This window comes from Pseudonaja textilis, chromosome 5 (assembly GCF_049901715.1).
Source record: "Pseudonaja textilis isolate UNSWEBS1 chromosome 5, rPseTex1.2, whole genome shotgun sequence".
NCBI lineage: Eukaryota > Metazoa > Chordata > Lepidosauria > Squamata > Elapidae > Pseudonaja > Pseudonaja textilis.
The window spans coordinates 5,387,755-5,406,105 of record NC_141994.1 but is presented as its reverse complement, the minus strand read 5'-3'; the positions used below and the strand labels follow the sequence as shown (position 1 = coordinate 5,406,105).

The window sequence follows — 18,351 nt, the reverse complement described above, 5'->3', positions numbered from 1 at the left end:
GGGTTATAAAGAATTATATATATAAAAAAGAATTATATTATTTGTTATATACTTTTCACTAGTTTGTGTTAGTAAGATGGGTGGCTATATATGTATATATTTCATTAATAAATGAAATAATGACTTATAATGACAGTGAGAGCTATTGGAGAGGATAATAATGAATATTTCAGGGATCCAGTATGAGCATAAAGAAAGGTTTATTTTTTTTTCCTACAATGAAAATTGAAGTTATGACTCTGAATTACTGAAAGGACTATATTTATAAGAGTCATATTCCTTACAAGTCTATTAAAGGGTGCTAAAGTTCACCACAATAACAACTGTGGCAATTTGGGGATGGATTCCCCATCTAGTTGCATTTGTCGTAATTTAATAAATCTTTAATAATTATCATATCTGACTCTTTACATAGATTATTGTTAATAAATTCATTTTATATTTAAATGAAAATTAAAACAAATGGAAAAAAATCCAGCTTTGATACATTGTTTAGCATTATTACAATATATAAAAGGATGGCAAATTTTAGAAATAAAACTTTTATTAAACAATATTTATAGTTCCCAAATGAAATTTTAGATATTTGATATGAAATGATCATATAGCATACAATTTATTTTGTTAATGCCATCAGAAGATATACTGTAAGTGAGGTCACAGCACCATTTGTTTACTCTCCTTTAAACCTGAGGTCAACATTGCAAATTGCTTTATTATTATTATTATTATTATATATAGCCATTTCCTAATGGGTCAGCATGAAAAAACTGGTTTCAGTGGTCACCCATTAGAAAAAAACACATTTTATTTCCAGAAATGGACCGAAACCGACACTCTGAATCACATAGCTCCTGTTTTAAGTACTCACATTGTTTTTCGTGATTACGTATAATTTTAGAAAAAGACAAACAGACTTATGTTTGACCAACAGAGCAATGTTTTTAGTACACAAGGAGGAATATTTATAAAAGAATAATTAAAAAAAAGAATTGGGCAGGTGTGCATCCATGTTTAGGATCAAGACTATAATAAAACATGTTTTTACATAGAGAGATGGATGGATGGATGGATAGATAGATAGATAGATAGATAGATAGATAGATTATATACGATGCATATACATATACATATACATACATACATACATACATATACATAAATGTTAAAGGACAAAAATAAAAAGTTGGTGAATAAAACTCACAGCTGGACAATGGAAAGAACATTTTTCAGAACTAAACAGAGTCACAAAACATTGTGACTTGTACAGAAACTGTCATCAGATCAGAAATTACAAAGCACAGGATGGGGCAGAGGTTACAAAAATTAATTGAAACAGCGTGGCCGTGAAATGTGTAAGAAAAGGACAGTATAAAGAGAAAGATAACAACCTTTATATTAATAAACTTCAGATTACCTTTAAATGGAACACTATTGGTAAAAATTCCTGTTAGTGTCAAATCACATAACATAATTTAATGATGCTAGAGAATATAATGGAATCCTCCAAATCCTTGGAACTCCCTCTTCAGTTGATTAAAAAAAAATCACACCTCTATTCCTTTGCATATGTACACTGCGTATGTGTAGAACTATAGTTTGTATTTTACGACTGTTTGTTATGTATACCATACAAAGATAGCAATGTGTTTTCAGATTGTTGTTACAAAGTGATTTATAGATTTTTTTACAACAGTGAACAAGAAAAGGCTACAATAATACACTTTAACGATTAACAAAGAAAAACTCTTTCCAAATAATAGTGTTAATACTTGCTCTCTAGTTGCTTTTCTTATGATCTGAAAAACAGAATTTCTGTACTATTTGCAAGATAGTAGTGATAGGGACAAGCTGAAATCAAGCTCTTCAGGATATCCATCTATCAAGACTAACAGTTGTTTCTTTGCAAACGTGCAAAGACTGAATACAAAATGTGTATTTAAATTTCTAACTACCTTTGATAATCTTTGTAGACACACCTGGCATTATTAGCCTTTGCTATATTCTCATTATATTTATGAGAGATAACAATATTGGTAGCATAGGATACTATACACTCATCATAGGATACTATACACTCATCATTTTTAAGAGTCAAAGTCTCCATCAATTTTACAACAGATTTTAATGCTGGATGTTCGTGACTATCTTAATAAGCACACATATACACACCAGACGCACATAAAAATGGTGATCCCAACTTTCTAATTCTTTATCAGCCATGAAATTAAACTTAATTTAGATTATTTTTTTCTCCAATCTCTTTCTATATGTGTTAAAAGAGTAGGAGCATGTGTCACATTTTTAAGCTTCCAGTTTTCTCTATATCAACATAGGATTTAATCAGTTATATGTACCTAGTTTCAAACGTATATAACAAAAATTACAGTTTTCAATGGAAAGAATTGGGTATATTATAGAAAATTTTCAGTTAGAATATCTATCATCTATCTATCCATCTATCTATCTACCTACCTATCTATCATCCCATGAAATTTCTCTTCTCCATCCCACAAATCTAAGATGAAAAATAAGTTATGTATATGGGGTAAATAGATGCTAATACTGGTAATAAACAATTGAAACAATATAAACCTCCACTAAATCTGAAGAAATTTGATCTATATTCAAGGAACAAATGAATTCTAATTATTAAATAATTTCAAAGTGTATGTATAACTAAGTTCCAGTATATTTCCTATAAGTACTTTAAAAATAACCCTTATCTTGTAATGTAATGGGCATATACATTTAATAAATGAAATATTTTTAAAAATTATGGCAATGATTAAAATTATGCTATTCTTAAAATCCTACCTTCTAGTGCAGGGGTGTCAAACTCGCGTGGTCGCAGAGGCATCACGTGATGTATTGGGACTTTTTTCCCCTTCACTAAACTTGGCAGGGGCGGGGCCAGCACTTGATGCATCCGGCCCGCGGGCTGCAAGTTTGACACCCCTGTTCTAGTGTATCATGAAAAAGAACATCTCTGGAAGATATACTGTAAAAATATCTGAAAATAATTCGTTTATTTTTAATATTTTACAAGAACGAGGTAGAAAATTTGTAGCCTTCCAAATATAGGATTACAGTTTCCAATATTCTTGAACTTCAATATCATGTCTAGGACCAATGGATGATCTGAAATTTGACAAATTTGGCATTCCATAAGTTCCCCACTTCCGATTAAAAATTGTCTGAAATGAGGTCCGTGTATTTATGCATGCTCATTTTCAGTTTTGTCCCAGATGACAAGCATTAGAGTAATTTTCTACTGTACGTTATTTCTCATGCGGATTTGATTACAGAGATGAAAAATAGTTTAATTAAAATATTTATATTTAGGAACAGTATTAATAAGCATGCTTTAATATAATTAACTTGATTTCTGTTGCATAAACAAACAAACAAATTTCATGTCCCCAAAGTGCTTTTTCAAGAGGCAGCTAGACTTTCTTGTTTTTCTTTGAAGCCATTTCGCTTCTCATCCAAGAAGTTTCTTCAGCTCTAACTGGATGGTGTTGAATAGAAAGATTTATACCTTTATAGCACCTTTGGGACAACCATGACTGAAAATTTCCATAGACAAATACACCACTTAGAATTTCTTAGGCATGTTACAAAAGGATATAATATTGCAATATGTTAACTGAAATAAAAGGAAACTTACCCCTAAATATAGTATAATTCCATACAACATAAATTTCCAGAAGAAACACCGTCTAAGTGCATTGATGAGTTTGGGGTTTTTCTTTGAAGCCAATTCTCTGTCCCATTCTCTGAGGAATAAAAAAGAACATTGAATTATGTGGCCAAATAAACCATTCTTTGGCCCAAGCATAGTTCATTTCATCCAAGAATATCCAAGGAGATTTAGTTAAGGAATCCATTGAATTCAAAGCTTTGCAAAGACCCCAAGGACCTGACCCGCCATGACATGATAGCTCAATAAAAGTTCAAGTGTAGCTCAGTTAAATATTTGGCAATGGAAATACTTCGTTACACATCATTTTGCAGAAAGTTAATTCATTAAAAAGGTCACAGTGTATGTTTTAAAGAAACCTGTTGTACTTCTTCAGACCACTAAACAAATAATAGGCAAATAAAGGTTTTGGATTGCTTCCAGTACCAAGGGAAAGAAAAGGAAAAATTCAATTCTGTTCTGTTTTTAATAAAGCATGTCAGCTAACATTGAAAACCTGTGTAATTCAACCCTGAATGATGCATTTTTAGAATCGGATTTAACAGATAATACAATTATTTATGGAATATAAAGTAATCACAATATTTAGATGCTTATAAAATTTCCAATCAAAATGGAATTTGATCACTTCTTAACTACACTGAATATGATATGGGAATTAAGTAATATCAAAAGGCAACTGATATGACAGATTATACTAAGGCATTTTTTTCAGAAGTGATTTAAGACATTACCCTATCATAGTATAATCCAATCACTGCTGAAGACATGTGAACCATGACCTCATTATTGTTATTTACAGAAGAGTCCAGGAGAGACTAATGTAGTTTTATGGAAAATTTATTTAAGCTGTATCTTTTAAAGAGACCGCTAGAGCTTTCAATAGGGTAACCATTCTAATTAGGGAGAAATTTCAGAGTATCAAATGCATGCACAATTTTTTTTTCCAGGTCTAGCAGTTGGTATTAGATGGGGTTATAATTGATAGGATCATTGCTTGGAGCTATATCTGGGCTGCAAAATTTCAAATAATCATCAAGTTTTTATTTGTTTTTGGTACTATATAGAATTATCCAGAGTTTCAGGCCAAATTTGATAGCCTAAATAAGTTAGCTCATTAAAAGCTGTTTACCCAACCACAAACATGTTGACTTAAGCCTTACGCTTCAACGTTCTGTCTGAACTGGAGTATGTCAACCAGGAGGCTCTGGTGCAAAACAGAGGTTTCTAAGATGTATTTCCTTGATGTATTCAAGTCCTTTTTATGCCAAAAGCATGATGCTTGTAACGTATATTCACTGTTTCAAGTCATTAAAATAACTAACCAGAAAATGATCTGATATTAAAAATTCCACTCGGTGGGAAACCTGTGAAATATTTTTTATGAGATAATATTTTTTAGTTGAAAATCAAATCTCCACAAAACAAGTAGTTCATTTGGTTATAGAACTCCAGCTCTCTGACTAATTTAACAACACGAATCCAGGGTGCTTTGTTTTGTGATCAGAATGACTCTTTAGTCAACTTCCATTGAAAAAGGAGTAACATAATCATAAATACTCTGATAAATTTTAAGTATCTAAGATGCAAGGTAAGATTTTTTCATAATTAATTATTTACTAACTTACTTATTATTTTACCCTGAACCAGAGAAAGTTTTCTATTTAAGTAGCAGAAATACAAAGTAGAAAAAAATCCATACTGAATATATATTATTGATATTTATCTTAGAGTTATTAGTTATAACAATAAGTTTTGGTTAGAATTAAAGAACTCAGATGTACTGATCTTAAATTTATTAATGCAATTCAGTCCTTTTTTATATGGTCTAGTTTGGTTCTTGGGTATGAACCAAATTGGTTGTTTAAACCATTTTTAACAGATTTTGGGAATATTTTTATTTTATTTTGTAACCACAGATTATAACCCACAAGATTTGGTTCATATACCAACCTTGAACAAAATCCAACCATTAAATGATTATTTGCTTGAAAATAAAGAGATTTATTTATCACAGGATAAATAAATATAGAGATATAAAGATTTATTTATCATAGGATGTGGGGGAAAATCAGTGATGGTATTCAGCCGGTTCGCACTGGTTCAACTGAACCGGTAGCAAGGATTTGGTGTGGGTCACCAAGCCAGTAGTAACTTCTGGCTGGCCATGCCCCCAACCCAGTCGCCCGGTTGCCACTGGCTTGCCCCGCCTGACCAATGCCTGCTCCTGCCCAGTCATTCTTCACCTCCTATGCGGCACACTGGGTTCTTGTAACTTGCCTTTAACCTGCCTTCCCACGTGGTGCCTGCACCCCAACTGAGCAGCCCTGATCTGCCTACTCACAGGTAAGCCTGCGAGTCATGTTAGTCCTCCACTGTTCCTGGAGCTTGTTGAGGACACCCCCTGTGTCCCCGGGCTCGGCTGACTTGGTTTCCCACTGGCGCGGTCCCATCCCCGGTGGTGGCGCTGTCTGGGGCCTAGCTAGCTGCCCCCCCACCATTTCCAGGCTCGGCTAAGCTGCCACATGAAGCTCTCCCAGCTCTCCCTACCACGTGGTGGCCACAGTGCAATGAGTGGCAGCAGAGGAACTCCAACCAGGAGGGCAGGGACTCCTGGGGCTGCCTCCCATAGCAGGACCACTGCTTCCCACTTCCTTTCATCCCCCCAAAAGAAGCGAGTGGTGGGAGAGATACTAGCTAGTTGTCGTCCCCGCCCACCATCCCTGCCTGGCTTGCTTCCAGCCTCCAGCTTGCCTGGATTGCTGGTGGCAGAGAGGAAGGTGAGCCAGGGCTGACCCATCACCACTCAAGTCTCCACCAGCCTGCATCTCGCTCCCCGCCTGGATTCTCTGCAGCTGCTGGCCTTGGGTGCTGAGGGGCGAGTAGGGAGCACAATACTACGCCTCCCTCATTGCCCCTTTGCCTGCTGCCCCTTCCTTGCGCTTGGCCCCATGGGGGAGGGGGGCTGGCAGAGGAGTGATGAGGGCAGCATAGCCTCGTGCTCCCAGGTCGCCCCTAGCAGGCAAGTTCCAGCAGCTGTGAAGAATCCGGGCCTGGAGTGAGATGCGGGCTGGCAGGGGCTGGCTAGCTTGCCTTTCCCTCTGCCACCAGCCATGGGAGGAAGGTAAGGTCGCAGGCCGTCGGGAAAGCCGAACCGCTACCTAGCCAAGAGCTGCCGGCGGGGTGGGCGAGGCTTGAACACACACCTCGCTTGAAGTTCCCAGCCCTTGAATCTCCCCCCAAAAGGCCCCTTTCTTGGACCTGGAAGCCTTTCCTGCCGGCCTTTTTGGGCAACACGGGACTGTTGCCCAGAAAGGAAGAAACCTCGTCATTTTTCTGTCCACTGCGGGGAATTCCAACGCACGGTCTAATCAAGCCACCCGACCACCGCCCCTTCTAACTCCTTGCAAATCCACCTCCTTCCTACAGCTGCTCCAGAAAGAGGCTTGTTTGCGTGACAGAGGCACAGATCCAAGCACACCGCCAGATGGTGCGTGCGCCCCAGTCAATCACCCAGAGTTTCCTGGAAGATGAGCGATGCTGCTGAGCGCTTGGAAATTACTCTGGCGACTGGCTGAGGCACGAGAGCTGGTTGGAAGTGTGTGTGTGTGTGTGTGTGTGTGTAATGGCCAGTTTCATCCTCCCAACCAGGTGTGTGTGTGTGTGTGAGGAGGGGTGGGGGAGAGAGGGAGAGAGAAAGAAAGAAAGGGAAAGGAGAGAAAGAGCAAGAAAGAGAGAAATAGAGAAAAGAGAAAGAAAAAGAAGTAGGAAGGATGGGGGGACAGAGAAAAAAAACTATGTGCCATTATTTTTAATTGACAAAGAATGTCTGGGACAGGAGAGGTTAGGCGAGGCACCTCTTGATGTGAGTGACATTGGATGTTGGCCACACCTACCCAGTCACATGGCCACCAAGCCCGCCCGTCCATTCACATGACTACTAAGCACGCCCACCCAGTCACATGACCAAGCCACACCCACCCAGTCACATGACCAAGCCATGCCCACCCAGTCGCATGACCACCAAGCCACACCCACCAAATAAGCCACAATCACAGAATCAGTAGTAAAAAATTTGAATCCCACCACTGCTGTGCATTAATATTTTTTAAATCAGCACTATACCAATTATGATATCTGGGTGACTACAATGTAATTTCTGTTAAAGGTAATAAGTAGACAGGGCCTTGGAGTCTATTTCTAAACTCCACTCAGCTCCATAATTTGTTGAGTAACAATAGGTCAGGCTTTTTTATTCAACCCAATCCCCTTTACAGAATTATATTTCGGAAAGTGAAATAAGAAACTACTAATATATGCCATGTAGAATATTCAAGAGAAAAAGTAGGAGAAAAATAATCGGCGGATAAATAACATTATACGCTTCTAAATATGTAATACATACCTTTCTAATTTTTCAGACAGATTATCAGCAGAATCTGCAGCAGGGATTTGATAAATGTCTGATAATTCTAGGCGTTGTCTATAGCCCTTTTTCAAAATAGGCTTTGTCCATCTGCAAAATAATACAAGTGTTTCAAAATTAAACCTACAAATTTATATAACATATGACTTATAAATCGGTTTTTAGGTTTCTAGTTTTTCTTTTAGGTTCTGCTAGCCCTCCAGAATCATGTGATGATTGCACACGCAAGTTGGTGTAATAAATAAATAAATATGAAGATGCAGAACAAATCTGGCATAATTTGTTGCAAGTACTCAAGGGGAACCTACGCATTACTGATGTCTTATGGCCAACATAATTTTCAACCCAGGTGAATGTTTAAATCCGAGAAATGTTAGGAGAAAAAAAGAAACTTAATATAGTACTAAATGCCTCTAAGATCCTGAATATACCTGTAAGTATGATTTGGATCAATATGTTTAAACTATTTACAAACATTTATAAAGCATGATTACAACATAGGTTCATTTCTACTTAAAAACAGAGCACAGTTTTTATAAATAAACACGGTTATCAACCATAATGTATGCTTATGATGTCTTATTGCCCTAAACATAGATTTTTTTTTTAACCTGATTTCATATGCTAGAATGAAGCATACTTGAATAATGGAACTGCCATGAAAAAACCATTTCCAATACTTCCTGGTTCCCTCACAAAACTTATTGAAATATTTTGAATACACCAAAACCCTTGAGATAACAACAGAATTTCAATTTTTCTTTTTCTTTTAGGCTTCTGGCATAGAGCTTTTAGAAGTCCCGTCACCTCCACAAGTTTCACAATTCCATTGCTTTATGCCATTGATTCTAAAACTACTTGCTTCCCAAAAAAAAAAAAAGGGGGTGCATGATTCTTTGGATGTTTACCTACATCAACGAAATATTAAATTGAAGGCCCAAACACATCCATTAGCTTGTGAAGCCTGAGTGTAGAAATGTTGATTTTTAATCTGGTGTCATTATCTTGGTACAACTAACTGCACAAAAGTACATTGTAAAGAAGCAGTTTACAGTGGCCCTTCTGAAAATTAAATCTTTTCTATGTTAATCCTGTCTATAATAAACTGCTTTTAATTTATAGCAATCTGACTTTACTTTCATTTACAGTATACTGCATATAAAAAGAATTACAAGATAATTTGTATATACAAATTGAAACAGCAACACTTTTAGTAAGATCACACCGTTTGCTTCTCTTTCAAAGTTATATTGCAAAGCTAGCAAGGTGTTCATTACCTAATTCTGGATTTTAAAAATATAAACAGTAGCCAGAGGCTGCAAGGGATGAATAAATAAGGTTTAATGTATCCATTCTCCATAGACTTGGTTATAATAGTCTTCTTATTGAAGCTGTAATCTGCATCTCAGATGGCAACATAACAAATTAATTAAGATGTTTACCAGCCCCTTCCCAATGTTCCAGACACCGTTCAATACTGAAAGAAGAACTCTTCTTGAATGTTATATTGACCAAGCCGCTACAGCTGGAGTCAAATCGCGGCAGGGTGGAAACGATAGGGTGGATTGGATTTGAAGCAACCTGGGCAGCTTGAACCTACACGCCTGTCCCATCCCCCTCAATGCTCATCTAGTCAAACCTCTCCAGAGGTTTTCCACCATCTGGCCAGGGAGGGTGGTCAGGTATCGCCATTCCCCTGATTCGTTCAACTTGATGGGTCTTCTTGGCCTCCAGCGTGCAGCGAGGGCAGACAAATCCTGCGTGGTTGTCAGTGGGAATTCCATTCCAAATACCTGGCCTGAGTCCTGGCATCTGAGGTCCTCCTCGGCCTGGTATAGGTTTCCAGTGGCTGAGGCCTCCTTCTGGACCTTCGGCCGAGTTACTGATGATAGTGCAACCTCCTCCCGTAGTACCGTGGTCTGCTGGCTCTCAGTAGGGACCGCACCAGCACTGGTGGCCCTCTCTCACTCCATCTTCTTGGTTTTCCTTGAGTCTTCTCTGCCCCCTCTAAAGTTGGGTGAGCAGTCGGGGCTCAGAACCCTGGAGACCAGCTCCGGATGGAGCAGAACATTAGGAGAGCTGATTTAATGTCAGCATTCTGAGTAACACATCCAAAGAAATCAGAATTCCAAGGCAGGAACATTCTTTGAAGAACATGTTCATCAGCACAGCCAGTGAAAACCAACTCTAAAAGTTTCCCACTGTTGCCATGTAATTAAAAGTGCAGAAGTTTCCCTTCCCAAGTGTCACAAGTCACATTGTCCAATCAAAGCAGTTGTCGGCCATTTCCGCTCAGCCACTTTCGCTCCTCCTCCCGCTGCCACCCGTTGGGATGATCTTAGTTCCCACGGGAGAGCTCTTTATTGTGTCTACGGGATGGTCTAGCTATTTCCCCCTTATCCTCCCGCTATAATGTGGGACAACTATGAAGCAGCACAAGGTGGCTTCATCCAGGTTCTATTCAGAATTGACAGCAAGTCCATCTGAACCCTTAGTCCATTGTTAACTTTCTAAAATCCATATTTCATGCATGCTTTCAATATTTAATTAAAAAATAGCATTTTCCAGAACTTTAAAAATGTTACCGTGTTTCTCATATAATAAGGCCGGGTCTTTTTTTTTTTTTTTTTTTTGAGCCACGAAAAAATGGCTAGGCTGTCTTTTCAGGGATGACTTAATTCCCCCCGCTTGCATCTTCGAGCGGGCAGGCGGCGACGGCTTGGATGTTTTGTTTTTTTTAAACAAGTTTTATTGATTTTACAAACAAACAAACAAAACAAAACATCATTAAACATTAAAAACATAAAACCTCTTTCCATTGTAGATCTTTACAAAGCAGGTAACATATTGTTTTATATCACGTACTTATAATTTATCCCATTTCCATATAAACACGTAAATTCCCTTTACCAAATTCCACATTGTTTCTCTTTAATCATTATTCAATCATATTTCCTTTCTAATTTATCTGCTATTCAGTCATCACATTTATATTTTCCTCTGGCTTGTTTATAATTATTCTCATCTAGTCTTCCTCCGAGATTTTATTATTTAATTCTTAATTAAACACACGCACATAAGACATAAACATAAAAACATAAAACTTTCTTCTAGCGATGGCTTGGATGTTGACCTCGGCGTTGGTGGGACACTTCGTATCAGGGTCAACACAGGCAGCACCATATCCGGGTGTGCAATAAAAGTACTTCCTAACGGCAAACCCTCCCACCATTCCCCCCCATTTCGCATGTTTTAATATAGGCCTTAATTTGGGGGGAGGGGCTTAATTTCATTTCATGCCTATAAAACATGCTGGGACTTCCTATTGGGGGAGGCCGTATTTTTGGAGAAACAACGTAGCTATAATTGTTTCTCAAAGGAAAAAAACAAATCACCTGATGAATATAATAAACTTGCCAATCCAAAGAGTCTTAATATTTCCAATACAGAAAAAAACCCTCCGGAAACTGATTACAAAATGAAGCTCAGTCTTTAAAAAATAGTGCTACAAGTGTGAACTTGAGGGTATCTCTTGACTCCAAGCCACATCCAGCAGACCACAAAACGGCATATTCTTGTGGTCTTTTTATAAGGAGTGGCTGTTCGGAGCCATATGGGTTATCTCAATGATCTCTCCTTCCTCCAGAGAGATTTTGCCAATCTGGACCAAGCATCCAGCTGCCGTTTTCCTAGAAAGTGCAGTCCCAATGCCAACAGGACATCAGATCACATAGCACTCATCAGAATTTGCTAAACAATGGGCAATAATTTGCAAGGCCTAAAATGTTGCTTAAGCATTAAGAAATGAAATGTGTCAATTAAAGTATTACAAAAAAGAGTATTAAAGACATGGTTAAAATAAACGATTTGGTGTGCAGTATTCAGATACTATATGACAGAACCAATTTGCTCTAGTGGCTAAGGCACCAAGATAGAAACCAGAAGACCATGAGTTGTAGAACCCACTCTAGGCATGAAAGTCATCTTGGTTACATTGGGCTAGTCCTTCTCTCTCTCAACCTATGATGTCGGGCTCAGGCAACAAGCCAGTTGCATTTTTTTTTACTGCACAATGACACCCACAGCATTGTTGTGAAAACTGTTGAGAATTCTTTAATGAATTAATTAATCTACAGCTATACTTATTTTTATTTATCTGTTACATACAAGAGGTCTTTCTGAATCTAGCACCCTCCTAATATGCCCAATACTATATTGACTGAGAAATCTGTGACTTGCAATCCCGACCCAGTTGGAGAGTACAGTGTTGAGAAAAAGTCCAAAATGTGGAAGTTTTTGAAAAAGAAGGATGGTAAAACATGCATCAGTACCTCCCTCTTCATAAATGCAATCTTATCTTTCAGATAAGAAAACCCTGAACATTTATTTCATTTCCATTGATAACAAAAAGATAAAGAAGTAATGCAAAACAGAACGTTCCAGGGTAGTTACACCTCCTGAATGATTCTGATTTTACTCATATGACTAAAACATTTCAACAATTTTTAGAATGATTATAAATCATCCCAGCCTATTTCATATCATATTTGGGGAAAATGTTTCCAATATAGTGTAATAGACAACATATTTATTTTTTTCTATTAAAAATGTGATTAGCATTTTGCCAATATGAAAGGCAAAAAGATGATGGAAGTGAGGTGACTATCATTCCAGGAAAATCCAGTGTGAACCTCAAAGATTGTTCTATGAATCAAGGGGTGTTCCATTTTATCTTATACTCCTTTTGTACAGCTACAGTGAACTAATTAATATACACTGCTCAAAAAAATAAAGGGAACGCTTAAACAACACAATGGAACTCCAAGTCAATCACACTCCTGTGAAATCAAACTGTCCACTTAGGTAGCAACACTGATTGACAATCAATTTCATATGCTGTTGTGCAAATGGAATAGACAACAGGTGGAAAGCATAGACTGTTAAGCAAGACATCTCCAATAAAGGAGTAGTTCTGCAGGTGGTGACCACAGACCACTTCTCAGTTCCTATGCTTTCTGGCTGATGGCTCGGTCACTTTTGAATGCTGGCGGTGCTTTCACTCTAGTGGTAGCATGAGATGGAGTCTACAACCCACACAAATGGCTCAGGTAGTGCAGCTCATCCAGGATGGCACATCAATGTGAGCTGTGGCAAGGTTTGCTGTGTCTGTCAGCATAGTGTCCAGAGCATGGAGGTGCTATCAGGAAAAAGGCCAGTACATCAGGAGACATGGAAGAGGCTGTAGGAGGGCAACAACCCAGCATCAGGACCGCTACCTCCACCTTTGTGCAAGGAGGGACAGGAGGAGCACTGCCAGAGCCCTGCAAGATGACCTACAGCGGGCCACAAATGTGCATGTGGCTGCTCAAACGATCAGAAACAGACTTCATGAGGGTGGTATGAGGGCCTGATGTCCACAGGTGGGGGTTGTGCTTACAGCCCAACACCGTGCAGGCCGTTGGGCATTTGCCAGAGAACACCAAGATTGGCAAATTCGCCACTGGTGCCCTGTGCTCTTCACAGATGAAAGCAGGTTCACACTGAGCTTATGTGACAGACGTGATAGGATCTGGAGATGCTGTGGAGAATGTTCTGCTGCCTGCAACATCCTCCAGCATGACCGATTTGGCAGTGGATCAGTAATGGTGTGGGGTGGCATTTCTTTAGGGGGCCGCACAGCCCTCCATGTGCTCACCAGAGGTAGCCTGACTGCCATTAGGTACTGAGATGAGATCCTAATGCAAGACAGTGCTAGACTTCATGTGGTTGGAGTGTGTCAGCAGTTCCTGCAGGACGAAGGCATTGATGCTATGGACTGGCTTGCCCATTCCCCAGACCTGAATCCAATTGAGCACATCTGGGACATCATGTCTCACTCCATCCACCAACACCACATTGCACCACAGACAGTCCAGGAGTTGGGGGATGCTTTAGTCAAGGTGTGGGAGGAGATCCCTCAGGAGACCATCCACCACCTTATCAGGAGCATGCCCAGGTGTTGTAGGGAGGTCATACAGGCACATGGAGGCCACACACACAAGCCTCATTTTGACTTGTTTTAAGGACATTATATCAAAGTTGGATCAGCCTGTAGTGTTTTTTTCCACTTTAATTTTGAGTGTAACTCCAAATCCAGACCTCCATGGGTTGCTAAATTTGATTTTCATTGATAATTTTTGTGTGATTTTGTTGTCAGCACATTCAACTATGCAATGAACAACATATTTAATAAGAATATTTCATTCATTCAGATCTAGGATGTCTTATTTTTGTGTTCCCTTTATTTTTTTGAGCAGTGTATAATTAATATATGTCTGCATCAGGGATGGGATTCAATTTTTTTAACAACTGGTTCTGTGAGCATGGCTTAGTTGGTGGGCATGGGTTGGTGGTCATGTGGCCAACTCAACATCACTCACATTGAGGGGCACTTGTCCTCACCTGGCCTCTTGTGACTGTGGGGATGCTGCAACTGTTTTAAGTGTGAAAAAATGGTCATGTCACTTTTTTCAGTGCCATTGTAACTTTGAATGGTCACTAAAAGAACTGTTGTAAGTCAAGGATTACCTGTATAAAAATACAAAAATCTTCTTGCAAAAAGCTGCCCTAAATACCAATCATTAGATTAAAAATACCTGCAAGCTGGAGTTACAAATCAGGCAGTGTGCCAGAGCACTTTAAGGAATTAAAATAGTTAAAATGCAATGATAACTATCCGCAGCCAACTCTTGCTCATAAATTGAAACCCTTTAGCAGAGAGGTCATTTAAGCTCTCCAGAAAGAGCACACCCAGGTAAGCAATCCTTAGATCCATTTACACTACTTAAAGATACCAGCTGGTCTCACTTACCCAACAAGATATCTTAAGGAAATCATCCAGATTTAAGGAAAGATCACATGCCCCCCAGAAAGGCAGTAAAAAAATCAGTGCCAAGCTTGCATCCTGCCTCTTGGAAGTACACCCCAAAAGGACAATGCCAAATACCACTCCCCAGATAGAAAAAGAAACCGTGAGGCAGGAAAAAATTCAAACACAACACAAATATTACATCACAAAGGTAGCTGTTGCTTGTTAAACCAATTACTAGAACAAATAGACACAGGATCTAGCCAGATTTCTCAACCCAGTTTCTTTTCAGGAGCGGAGATTAACCTTTTACCTTCCAAACAAAGCTGAATAGGGAAAATTATCCCATCAATAAACACAGGATCAAACTTCACCAAAAAACAGGTTTAGACCAAAACTCAGAAAGGGTATGTAAACTCTTGTTTGAATATCAATCTTTCCAGCTAGCAAAGAAGTCTTGTTGAATGTCACTCATCTTGGTTCCTTGTCATCAAAAGCTTCTTTCCAGCAGTTCTGCTTCGTTATTCAATTATTTCTTCAAAGGGCAAACTCCAACAGGGGAGTATTTCCTCCCAACAGCAGTGTAAAAAGCTTAAAACAATCCGTCCCTTTTAAGAAAGTCAAGCTGTCAGGTTTCCAAGTGAAATAGCTACACATGTCAATTTCAGGCTTGACACAAGCAAAGTACCAGCAAAGGAGGAAAATAAAACTCCAGAAAAGCTCCAGGGACAGGAAATCTAGTCCTGCTAAGAATGTAATAAGGGTTAACGGAGAGGCAGTTTATGTAAGCAACACCAGAATGTTTCCTTCCTGACTTCCTTACAAGATTAGGCCAGTAAAGTGGGGGGAAAACCAAAAGATTTCTTCCAACAACTGGTTCTCTGAATTGCTCAGAATGTTAACAACCGGTTCTAGCGAATAAATGTGAACGGTAGAATTCCACCCCTGGTCTGCATGCATGCCTAATCATCAAAAGTTATACTGGAATACAGAGAGAGATTGTGGGAAGCGTGTGGTTATGGTGGAAGCAAAGCACAGCCTGTCCCTTTCAAGCAATCAAGTGTGTGTGTGTGTGTGTGTGTGTGTGTGTGTGAGAGAGAGAGAGAGAGAGAGAGAGAGAGAGAGAGAGAGGGGGGCACATCTAGTTCATTCCCAACTTCAAACCCATTGGCATGAATTTATTCTTATTATAATTATAATTAATTATAATTAATTAATTATAATTATAACTAATGATAATTGTACTCAACTAAAGAAAAATAATGCTGCACAATTTTTGATATGAACCTATTTATCTTTGTCTAGCCATCCAAGTCATATTGTTTGCAGATAAATGAAGTATGTAGCTTATTTCTGAAATAAAACTTGGTATTAGATAAACATAGTCCACTGCCTAAACTGACCTTAGGATAAGCAAGCACTTACTATTGCTTGCCACTGCTGCTGCTACTATGGTATAACTCCATGTAGCAATAGGAAACGGTTCATTCTTACTTCATTGGGAATGGATTCGGAGTTTGAGGTTAGCCAAATAAAATAGTTTTACCTTCTATTTCCTTCTTTGTTTTCACAATATGTAATCTTTTGGCAAGTGTAGACATTTCCAGTGGTAATATTTTTATACGCCAAAGTATGTTCTAAGATGTATGTGATTATGTCAATATAAGGTAGATTCCTTCCTTGTACAACTTGTAACTCATGTTCTTGATTTCAATCCTGATGAAAGCTTGTTTTTGCTTTCCAAATTCATTGTCCTATCGAATGACAATTAATCATTACATTATAAAGTCATACTGAATATTCAATATGACTTTATAATGGCTTCCACCTCAGTACGGTAGTACCAGAGGATCCCAGCATGAAATGTGGTCGTATTCTAAGTTGGGCGTTTTATTTTGCAACTTTTGACATTCCAAAAATATGCACTGTTTTACCCCTGCTGATCAGTGGAAACCTATCGAAAAAGATTAGATTAAAAAAATATTTTGAAGCCCCCAAAGTGTTTGGGAGGATTCAAATTCACGCTGATTGTCCAGGTTTTCCACTATTTCAACACCAATGCTCCTACCTATCAATCTACCATTTTATGGAAATCCAATATAGTACATATTCCTATTTACATGAGCTGATCATGTAATGATTTAATTATTTATCAAATTTGTATACTGCCCATCTCACACACAGAGAACATTTTTCCCTCTCGGAATACAGTATTACATTTCAACATTATTCCTGGGCTGCCAAAATTCTACAAATAACTTTGAAATGTCTTCCTGGCACCTTGGGTTCAAATTATTTGATTTTGGCTGGTAGGGAAATTTAAAACATGTCTGAGTAGGGCTAATGCTCTGTTCAACAAATTTCCATTTGCAATAACCATTGTAGTAAGTTTGGCAACCTATATTATTAACCATAACAAGCAGTTAGATTTCTGCTCAAATTTTATGACGGCATATGGATTTTCTATATGTTCTCTGGTTTTGTTATCACTTGAAGGCTGTCCCTGCTTCAGTGGGGCAAGAAGTAAAGATCTTGTTCTCTCATGCAAGGCTTTCTGTACATCTTCCATTCAGAGAATTCTGGGCTGGTAAATAAGCAATAGGTTTTTCAGTAGACCTCAATCTTTAATCAGTACAGCCTTTTCATTAAGTAAAACTATACACAGAGTGTTATAATTAAATTCGATCGTCTAATCATTGATAGAGCATCTTTAATCATCAAAGCACAGAAAGTAATGGCATCTTGGAACATTCAGTTTTATTATTCCAAAAGCCCAGACCAGATAGTGCAACACTGACTTTATTCTACTCATAATAATTTCTTATTTCGAACCCAAAGAAGTATAGGTAGTCCTCAACTTAAATAGTTAATCTGAAGTTACATCACTGGAAAAATCTGATTTTTGAGCCCCAAACAAAAACTGAACCCTTCAGCACAGAGTATACTGTCTTAAGAACAGCACCTAACAAGTATATTTCTTTTTATAAAAGTTTACAAACAAAAGGGTTATAAGTACTTTAAAGAACATCAGCATTCCTCATTCTTGAAAATACATGTTAAAACAGAATAGAGTAAAAAAGGTATCTCATTGTCAAAAGTTGTGCTTTTGCAATATTCTGGATCTACATTTTGAAAAAGGAAAGAGAGATACAGGAAAGAACTACAGATTCTTACCCTTGACGTACGACTACAATTGAGCCCATATTTCTGTTATTAAGTGAGACATTTGTTAAGTGAGTTTTGCCCCGATTTTATGACCTTTCTTGCTACAGTTGTTAAGTGAATCATTGTAGTTGATAAGTTAGTAACATGATTGTTAGGTAGATCTGGCTTCCTCCATTTATTTTGCTTGTCAAAAGTTTGCAAAAGGTGATT

At 38.2% G+C, this 18,351-nt stretch overlaps 1 protein-coding gene across 2 annotated transcripts in view; it reads right to left on the bottom strand.

The window, feature by feature from the left end:
• CFTR (CF transmembrane conductance regulator) overlaps window positions 1-18,351 on the bottom strand; it is a 101,513-nt gene that overhangs the window by 67,649 nt on the left and 15,513 nt on the right. For both annotated transcript variants that reach the window (XM_087934050.1, XM_026713158.2), the window contains exons 2-3: window positions 8,109-8,219; window positions 3,671-3,779 (exon numbers count right to left, since the gene is read on the bottom strand). In XM_087934050.1, coding sequence (XP_087790176.1) covers window positions 3,671-3,700 — 30 coding nt within the window. In that variant the 5' untranslated portion in view covers window positions 3,701-3,779; window positions 8,109-8,219. The remainder of the gene's footprint in view (window positions 1-3,670; window positions 3,780-8,108; window positions 8,220-18,351) is intronic.